The sequence below is a fragment of the Callorhinus ursinus genome, unplaced genomic scaffold (assembly GCF_003265705.2).
Source record: "Callorhinus ursinus isolate GAN/ISIS: 27379988/994484 unplaced genomic scaffold, GSC_fseal_2.0 scaffold18, whole genome shotgun sequence".
NCBI classification, from domain to species: Eukaryota; Metazoa; Chordata; class Mammalia; order Carnivora; family Otariidae; genus Callorhinus; species Callorhinus ursinus.
Window position 1 is genome coordinate 18679950 of NW_027397080.1, and position 9959 is coordinate 18689908.

At 46.9% G+C, this 9959-nt stretch overlaps 1 protein-coding gene across 1 annotated transcript in view; it reads right to left on the minus strand.

Moving 5' to 3' along the window:
• The window catches only part of CLIC4 (chloride intracellular channel 4), a 71400-nt gene extending 67043 nt beyond the window's left edge, over positions 1-4357 (minus strand). Inside the window, exon 1 of the mRNA XM_025856439.2 lies at positions 4104-4357. Within this exon, the coding sequence (XP_025712224.1) occupies positions 4104-4175 (72 nt within the window). The 5' untranslated portion in view covers positions 4176-4357. The remainder of the gene's footprint in view (positions 1-4103) is intronic.
• Between the last annotated feature and the right edge of the window lie 5602 nt (positions 4358-9959).

Sequence of the window (9959 nt, forward strand, 5' to 3'; positions counted from 1 at the left end):
CTTGTTTGAATCATTGTTTGGGATGAATTATTTATTAAAGCACTTCAGACTACCCTAATTAATACATACAGATTAGCAGCTAATCCCTTCAGCAACCCTATAAAATTGTTGTTATTATTATTATCCTGAAATTAGAGGTCAGGAATTTGAGGCGCTAAGAACTTAGGAAACTTGCCTGACACACTACTTGAAGCCAGAGTCAAGCCAAGCAGTCTGGCTCCAGGGCCCATGCACACTGGAAATCCTGCCAAATATCTCAAAAGAAACAGTTATTCTTGTGTGTTATGCCACCCTGCACCAGACTAATTTTTTACAACCACCACCCCAATCCCAGCAGTTTAGTGACCACTGCCAACAGGGATTGTCCTGGTTCAAAATCATGCACCAACAAGTTTAAATTCCAGCCCATAAAGGGCGCCTGGGTGGCTCAGTCAGTTGAGCATCCCCACTTTTTGGTTTTGGCTGGGGTGGTGACCTTAGGGTCATGGGATGGAGTCCCAAGTAGGGCTCTGCTCTCAGCAGGCAGTCAGCTTCTCTTTTTCTTCCCTCTCCCCTGTCCCTCTCCCTGTCTCTCTCTCAAATAAATAAATCATTAAATAAATAAATTCCAGCCCATAAAAGTAAACTCTACAAAGGGATTCCTTCTATGCTAAGATCAGAAATACCATCGCATCATACCAAAGCTACTAGGAGGGGCTTGGGGAGTCAGCAGTGTCAACAGAAGTTGGGTTTATACAAGCCAGAGAAAAAAACGAAAATCAGTCATTTTCAATTTCTCTCATTGTGTGGTTCAATAATTAATATTTTTACTTAGTACACAAATCTTGGTTCCCAAATTCTAAACATGGCCAAGAAGAAATATTGATGGAAAATATGGCAGGTACCAGAAAAGACTAGAAGTACTACAAACTAGAGGGAGGGTAAAGTAGGTAGATAAAACCACATGGGGTTTTAGAAGCAAAGGACCAAGGTTTGAGACTCAGACTATGAGGACCTAAGTAAGTAGTTCCCAATTCCAAAGCATGTCAGACATATATATAAACAGCAAAGTGCTAAGAAAAAGGGAAACAAATCTCATTTTAAACATCTGGTACCCTCTTATTTTCCAGGCACTTAGAAGAACATACAGACTTTACCTTCAAGGAACTGTCTATCTAGAAGGGGAGATATGCATATAAATATGTACACACACTTAGTATCTATTTTCTGTGTATCAGAAACTTTTCTAATCTTATTACATGCTCCACCTACCAACTAACTTATCCCTGTGAGCTTGGTCTATTAACACCCTAACTGTACAGATGAGGCACGGGGAGGTTTAAGTCCTGTGTCCTGGGACACACAACCAGTAAGGGAACAAAGTGGACCAGAAATTTTAATTACATTCAAATCATAAAGAAGCTTATGCTCTTGCTAAAGGATCTGAATTTCACCCTATTGGTCAGTGGTTCCCAACTAGAGCCGGTATATCAAAATATATACACCTACCAGGCCCCCCTTGGTGGGGGAAGAAGGCATTCCCACTGTTGAGGATGACGGCCTTTGTAAGCTGCTTTTACTATTGGGAGGGTGCCCTACCCTCTGCATATTGGGGTAAACAAACACAAATGGAGAACTGCACTTATCCGGGTGATGGGGAGCCACTGGCCTCAGGGGCAGAGAACTCCAAAAACAACACTCACCAGGAAGGCAACGTAGCTGTGAGGCCAGTCACACTAGTTAGTAAGGTCCTGGTCTATTTCTCTTAAATGTAAAGCTACCTAAACAGGGAAGCTCAATATCCTTTTCACTCATATGCTTTAAGTGTATATAACAGTTTTTGGCTACACACTCAGATACCTCCTGGCAGAATAATTAACACTGTTTAACATACCATGCTGAACAACCATGGCCTCTGCCCCCTCACTGCTTTCAAAATAACTATATTTACCAGGGTATCTTCCCCCATTTGCATTTCCCATATATAGATTTTGAGAAGAAATCCAGAATACTCTTTAACAAAAAAAAAAAAAAAAAAAAAAAGAATACTCTTCCCAACAATTTACCTGGACCTTTTTTTTGCTCCTTTGAAACAATCTCCTGGTTTATATCAGTACAATGTTTTACCTAAGCAGAATCACAGGGCAGCAGAAAACATTTCACCTCTTATTTCACAAATGAAGAAAATAAGTCTCAGAAAGGGAAAACAACTTGCCCATTGAGTACAGAATTGAGACTTGAACCCTGGATCTCTGCCACCAAGCCCCGTCAGAAAGGCTTACAATGAGTGGTAAGCAGCATGCTTTTAGGTGGATCACAACATTTTTTACTTTAATAGTTAGGCACAGGAGAAATATAATCACCACACCTAATCAGTTTCGGGTATTACTACGAGACGTATTTAGTAAATAATAATACACGTCCAACACAAACATGGAAAACTGGGAAGCAGTATACAATCACTCAAGTTTGAGAAACAATGCCCCATGCCCCTCTCCTTCTAATTGAAGGGTTAAATTAACAGTAGGCAGAGCATTAAGCATTGATCTCTTCCTCTCTAATTCATACACTTGATTTCTTTTTCTTGTCTTGTTGTATTGGCTAGGACCTCCAGTACAAGGCTGAAAAGAAACCATTACTGATAGTATCCTTATCTGAGTCTAAATTTAATGCTACTTCTAAAGTTTCACCATTAAGTATTGTGGGGTTTTTTTTTTTTAGAACTTTAGTAGATACACTGTTTTTGAGTTTATGGAAATTCCTTCCTATTCCTAATTCAATAAAATTTTTTGAACACCGATCTGTGACCCACCCTTCTGCCTTCCACCCATCTTACTTTCTCTTATTTCAGGTTCCTTCCTACATCCTCTGCACTTCCCAGTACTGTATCTGTCACCCAAACAGAATCTTTGAAGATATTCTGGGGGTTCTATACCTGTCTGCTGTTCCAGTTCCCCGATCCAAAATGTTTCTAACACCAAAATATTTCTAACACCGATAGCTGAAAGAAAATCCTAAAACAAACATTGTTCTGATCATGTCTTCTCTACCATCTCTCAAACACACCCTTCAGTATCTTCCCTTCTTTAAAATAAAAAGGGAAAAAAAGAACGAAATTGTTCTAGATTCCTGTTAACTTTCCAATTCAGAGCCTAGCTCTGAATAAGCCTGCGTAAGAGACTATGAGAATCTCAAGGATTTTGAGGTTTTGAGGGAGGCAGCTGGAGCCAGATGTTCATAACTTCTCCTTTGCTAAAAAGAAAAATATTAAAATAGGAAAGAGATAAGGGTATAATCTGTAAGCAAATAAGATAGTTCCAGGAAAGAGACCAGAGGGGAAAATCAACCCTTTAAAGCCCAAGCAAGTTATGAATTCTTTCCCTCATCAGTTTTTCTTTCAAAACAAAAGGGCACACACAATCTTTCCCGAGGCAGCAACACCGAAGGGAGCAGCCAAAATGTTGCATCATACAAACCACTCCGAGTTTGAGAAACAAGAAACCCAGATGGTGGTAAAATACCTAAGACAGGAAAACCCAAGTCTTTCCCGGAAGCCCCGGAATGTCTGCTTTCTAAAAAAAAAAAAAAAAAAAAATTTAAGATCGCGTCGAAAATTAAAGTTAGAGTTTCATGCCAGCGGGAAGCGAAATGCTCGTTGACAAAGCGTTCCAAGAAGTTGGGTTCATCATCTCCCGACTGAGAGGTTTCGGTCCCGGCCGGGGGAGACTCGGAGGTGAGGGTGGGCCGGCGCTGGGGCGGGAGCCGGGCCGGGGGTTACCGGGCCCACCCCCGCCCGGGTCCTGCGGGCAGCGGCGCGTCCCACGCCGACGCGGGACGACGGTCTGGCGGCCGCCGGAGCCCGCGCAGCTGGAAGCGGTGACCGCCACTCCGCGTGCCGGGTGCCGGGGGTGCCGGTCCCGCCCGGGCTCCCTCAACCGGCCGGGGCGGCGGGAAGGCGCGGGTGGGCCCGAGACAATGGGCCGGGGGCGCGGGAGCAGCTTCTCTGGGCCGGGGGGTCGGGGGCCGCGCGAGGGCGCAGTGGGGGCGCAGGGACGCCGCCCCTCCACGGCCCGCCGGGCGGACGCCGGGGGTTCAGCGGGGCGGGACGGCGGGCGAGCGCTCACCTTGACGAAGAGCTCGATGACAGGCTCTTTGTCCTCCTCCTTCAGCCCGTTCAGCGGCATCGACAACGCCATGGCCGGTTCGGCTGCGCTCCGTGGACGGCGGCGGCGGCTGCTCCTGCTCCGGGGCTGCTCCGGCTGAGGGTTCCCGCCGCGCTGCGCTGCGCCTCCCTGGACAGTCCCGGCGTCGAGCTCGCAGCAGCCTCGCCTGCCCAGCACTGCCCCACGCCCCGCGCGCGACTCGGAGGCGTCCCCAGCCTGAGCCGCTTCAAGCCGCGGGGCGGGGCCCGGGGGCGGGGCCTGGTCGGGGGCGGGGCCAAAGGCCCTGCGTCTCGGGACCCTGGAGGAAACAGGGAGGACGCAGCTCGCGGGGTGTGGCTTCGGGCGGGGGCGGTAGAGAAGCTCAGGCTCCGGCAGTAGGTGGGTGGGACTCCGAGCCACGCCTCCCGAGGGGGCGGGTGGGAAATTCCCGCGGGGGCCGGAGCCTGACACCGCCTCCCGCCGCGGCGCGGGCGCGTCCTCGCAGCTGCTGCTGGCGCCCTGCCCGGTGACCTCATGCCTTCGGCTGGCCTGGGGAGGAGAGGAGGCGCCTCCCGCTCTGTCCGCCCGCTGCAGCCCACTGGACTCAGCCCTTTTCCGCAGCGGCCACCTCCCCAACTCCCTCTGCTAGGCGGAGCTGCCTTCCAGAGGGACTTTTTGAAAAGTTTTCATCCCCTTAGAAACACCTTTTTTTTCCTCCTCTGACTTCTTCCTTTTTTCTTTGGATCTCCTGTCACTTCTATCTTGGAGCCAGCATATTGACAAATATTTATGAAGCCCTCGTGTGTTTCAGGCCCCGGGTGGTAAACAGCACGGACATGATCCCCTCTCCTAGAGCCTACAGTCTTGAGCTGCAACCCTAGTGCCTGAAGGCTAGGAAAGATTCCTAAGCCATTTCCATGCTGTTCCTCCTGCCTGGACTGATTTCTTACCCCCACTCACCTGGCCAACTCGAATGTGCATCAGAATCACCTGGGTGCTACACCCAGACCTGCTTTATCCATCTAATTCCACTTCTCTGGGGAAAGGGGAGATTCACATTTTAACAAGCATCAGGACAATTTTGATATAGGTGGTCCTTAAACCGGAGAAACTGTCCTGGGTTTTCGGCCCCAAAGACAGGGACTGTGACCCTTTGAGCCAGGCAGGAGGTAAGTACCTAGTCCAGGTTTGCTACTGCTGAATGCCTGGAGCAAATATCACCACCACCGCCCGCCCCGGAAAGAGTTACTTGTTCCCTCTTCTGACTTTCCGTATACTTGACTCAGAACTTTTCCCCACTTCCCAGGTTCAGTTGAATGATGAAGGCCAGTCATATAGGAGGTTTGTCTCTCGACATCCTTAGTGTATTAACACATTTCAGTTTGAACAAATTGAATGTATGCGTGAAAATACTGTGAAACCTGCAGCTTCTTCCTCTCCCAGACCATAGCAAGTTGCTCAAATATTCTTGTAGGGACTCTGTGAAAGAGACAGTGTCCCCAGAGGTCAGGAGCCCTGCTCTAGAGTCAGACGAAGTCCTGAAACCCCTAAGCCTCAGTTTCATTATGGCGGGTGGGGCGCTCTCACCAGTCTCTGCCTTATGGCAAGTGCCACTCAGTCAGTGACGGCTGTCAGCTCTGCCCTGAGCCTTGTACCGTCCCCGTTCACCCCTGCAGCCTAGGATGACGTCATATTCAACTCCCTCCGTGACCAGCTTGTTTGTTGAAAAGAAAGAAACACCAGGGGGCTGCCCCACAGACAGGGACTTAACACCTAAAACAAACTGAAGTGCCTGTCTGGACTCTGAACTGAACTCAATGTTAGTTTTTCACGAAATTATGAACTGAACCAAAGTTCCCTTCCAGCCACCCCCTTCCACCCTGCCTGAAAAGCAACCAAAGTGGTCAACCGGTTCAAAGCAAATCCAAGTCTAAAACGATCAAATGAAACCTCAAAGAAGGCCCCAAACTGGCCCTGGAGCCGAGGAATATTTCCAGGCATCCTGTTCTCCCAGGTGTGCCTGAGGGGTTATCGAATTCAGTTTGAATCAGCGAACATTCCCTGCGGTGGCTGTTGCCAGTCACGTACTGGCCTCCCGGCACCAGGACAAAGAGATGGGGAAAGCCTGGAAGTAGGGCTCTTGAGACCTCCTTGACTACGCTCAGATCTTAGCTGTAAGGAAACCAGACATTCTCCTCCTCGGAACACTGAGGCAGTGGTGGTCTCCAAGGCTCAGACCCCAAGCCTGTGCTTAGAAACCCGGTCAAAGTCACTCCTACCTGGTTTTCCCACTTTCAACCCCATGGGCTCGCAGGGATGGGGAGAGAGGGGGTGAGTTGGGATGTTTATGCAGGGGAGGCTCCATGAGCACGTTGTGCTCAAGTCTCATTTTCCAACTGTGAAATGTATGCATAGTTTGCTTTCTAAACTCATGTTTGTTTCTATAGCACACACACCAACTTTAAAGATGGGTGGAGATGCGTTCTCCTTCCCACCTCCCCCTACACCTTTCTGACCTCATCTTAACTGCTCTCCCCTTTGCTCTCTACCCCAGCCACACCCATCTCCTTGCTATTCCTTCAACAGGCCAAACACTCTGAGAGATCTCCCAAATACCATCCTATCTGACCTTGCAAGCTGTTATAGGTCATTCCACCCTCCATTTTATCTTTTTTTTTTTAAGATTTTATTTATTTGAGAGAGGGAACACAAGCAGGGGGAGGGGGAGAGGGAGAAGCAGGCTTCCCGCGGAGCAGGGAGCCTGACGTGGGCCTCGATCCCAGGACCCTGGGATCATGACCCGAGCCGAAGGCAGCCGCTCAAAGACTGAGCCACCCAGGCGCCCCTATTTTATCTCTCTCTATACCACCACCCCCGGTCATACAGTCTACTTATTTATTTGCATCTTGTCTGTCTCCCCACACTAGAACATCAACTCTATGAGAGCAGAGATTTTTGTTTGATTTTGCTCATGGCTATATTTCCAGCTCGTGGAACTTCTCATGGTACGCAATAAAAACTTATGGAATGAGTGAACAAGCCGTGTTTAGGCTATGGTTTCCTGTACCCCGGGCATACTCTGGAGGGTCCTGCTTTCCTGGTCTGAGAAGCCAGGTGCTTTGTGTGTGTTATGATTGCCACTTGCCAAGGAGTCAGGTTTTCCAAAGGACAAGATGGCGCCTCCAAAAAGCTTCCCCTGATGACACACTTCCCTCCTCCCACTCTTGATTATGTGGCGTTGCTGGCCGACAGTCTCAAACCCCACTTTCTACAACTGAGGCAGTAGAGAGATGCTATGCACAGGCACTCTGGGGCCAGACTGCCTGGTTTCCACTCTGTCATTTCCTAGCTCAGCATAACTTATCCAGTCTCTCTGGGCTACAGTCTCTTATCTATAGAATGGACCTAAAAATTATACCTATTTGATAAGATCATTGGTAAATGAATCTATGTTAAGTGCTTGGAATGGTGCCTGGCGTGTGGTAAGTGCTCTGTAGGGACTGTTGATATTGTACCCATGTGTGCATCGGCTTGACCACTGTCCCACATTACATGCCCAACTGCTAGCTGGTTGTTTCCTGAACCAATCACATCTATTCCTCAGGGGGTGTCAGAGGAATAGTTTTCATTGTCCCCATTTTACAATTAAGAAAACAGGGTCAGAGGGGATAAACAGAAGCCGTTCAGCTGGGAAGATGGTGGGGCTGCGATTCGAACCCACGATTATCTCTTGGCTACACTGTCCACTAAGTGGGTATGGGAAAAGGTAGGCTCCTACTCATACTTCCAGGCACACTCATAAATTCCCCTGCTCTAGGGAGTGTCTTTCCACTGTTGCACTGGTCCGGATTCTACACCACCACCCATCAAGGTCAAGGTCAGGGTGGTGTTGCAGTTCTCAGTGTGGGCTTCACTGGCAAACTGCCTGATTTCCAACCCCAACTTGGGTGAGTTACTCAAGTACGTTCCCTCATCACTACAGCAGACAATAGAAGAAAACCTAACTCCTAAAGTCACTGTGAGGATTAAATGAGATAATATCTGCATTAAGCATTTAATAAGAAGCATTTAATAAATATTAGCTATGATTACTATTCATATCAATGTGTTCTGCCCTGGTATTCTATGAGCTTCCTGGAGCACTGGGAAACTTGTCATATACATCCTTACTTGAGCTAAATATTTCACTTCCCGGCCATGTGATTTCAAGCAAGTTACCTTCTCTGTACCTTCGGTTTCCTCATGCAAAATGATGATAATTACAATACCTACGTCACAGGCTTGTGATGGAGATTATACAGGTTGATAAATGTAAAGCACTTAACATAGTGTCCGGCATATACTACGTGCTCAATACACATTAGTTATTATATATGCTCTACTATTGCTTAACTCAGTGCCTGGCACATTATATAGGATAATAATAATCAGACTAAGTGAAAGAATAAATAAAATAAATTTCAAACATTGCCTTTTAACTTCCCATTTCCTAAGTTCATATTGTTGTTACTCTCACTGCACATATTATAGGTGTTCAGTTATTCTTTGATGATGCCAGTCAACCCAGCTATGGAAAATCCCAACGCAGCTTTGAGTTTCAACTCTGTCCCCATTGATGTGAATTAAGTCCTATAAAATCTTGCTAATTGTGACTTAGCCATAATTCTGGCTAAAGTTTAACCTGAATGCTGTGTCCATAGAAGCACCAACATTTCCAGCCTCTCTATAGATAGATCTGGGCTCCCCTGGAAGAATCAAACACAGAAGCTGGAGACACATTTCAGTTCAGCTTTTCTAGGCCCTTAGGATAGAGTTCCAGTGTGTGGGTCCAAGGACTAACATGTTCCTCCTGGCCACAAGCCCCAGTAGATGGACCTTCATTAAGAAAAGGACCCATCCAGGTACCATTTGAAACAAGGGTACAGTGGAGAAAGTTTCAGAGAGGTTAAGGAGTTTGCCTAGGGTCACACGTCCGGTAAGTGGCAGAGCCAATAATCAAACCCAGATCTCTTTATCCGTGTCGCCCAGACCCTGGCCAACCATCTTCTCATAATGCTGGTCTTAAAGGGTTCTTATGAGTGTTTTAAAAAGATGGCACAGGGAGGCACCTGGCTGGCTTGGTCAGTAGAGCATGTGACTCTTGATCTCAGGATTGTGAGTTTGAGCCCCACGTTGGGCGTAGAGATTACTTAAGAAAAAAATCAAATCAAAATTTTAAAATGGTAAAGTTTTTAGCACAGTGTAGACATTCAAAAACTGTCATCTTCTGCTTCTTCTGCACAAACCCCTCCTCAACTCAATTTCTCCTTTGCCTCCTGATCCTGAGGTCAAAAGACGTTGCATAACAGGCCTTGGTTCAAACTCCACCTTTGTCGCTCACCAATTTGGGCAAATTGTTCCACCTTATTAAGCCTCAGTTTCTTCTCCTGCCAAGTGTCAGAGGCTTATGTAGAATCAGGGAAGGAAGGGAAAGTTTACACAGATGTGAGAGGCCATTATTCATATCGAAAAGAATTTATTAACATGCTCACAGGATCTACTGGGTTGGCTGTCTTCAACATTACTTCCGGAGAAAACCAGCTGGAAATCTATCACCAACAATACAAGACCTCACAAAAGCGATGAGATACAAAGTTAATACTCTTTTAGAAATCAGTGTCTTTCTATATACAAACCCCTACCATCTTTTAAATCATAACGGAACAAAACATCTCATTTACTAAAAGTGACCAAAAATATAAAAACATTTAAGAAATAGGAAAGCATCTTAATAGCATGTACAAGTTCCATTTGAAAAAAAAAATGGTTATGCTTTTGAGAAACATATATACGTGAGAG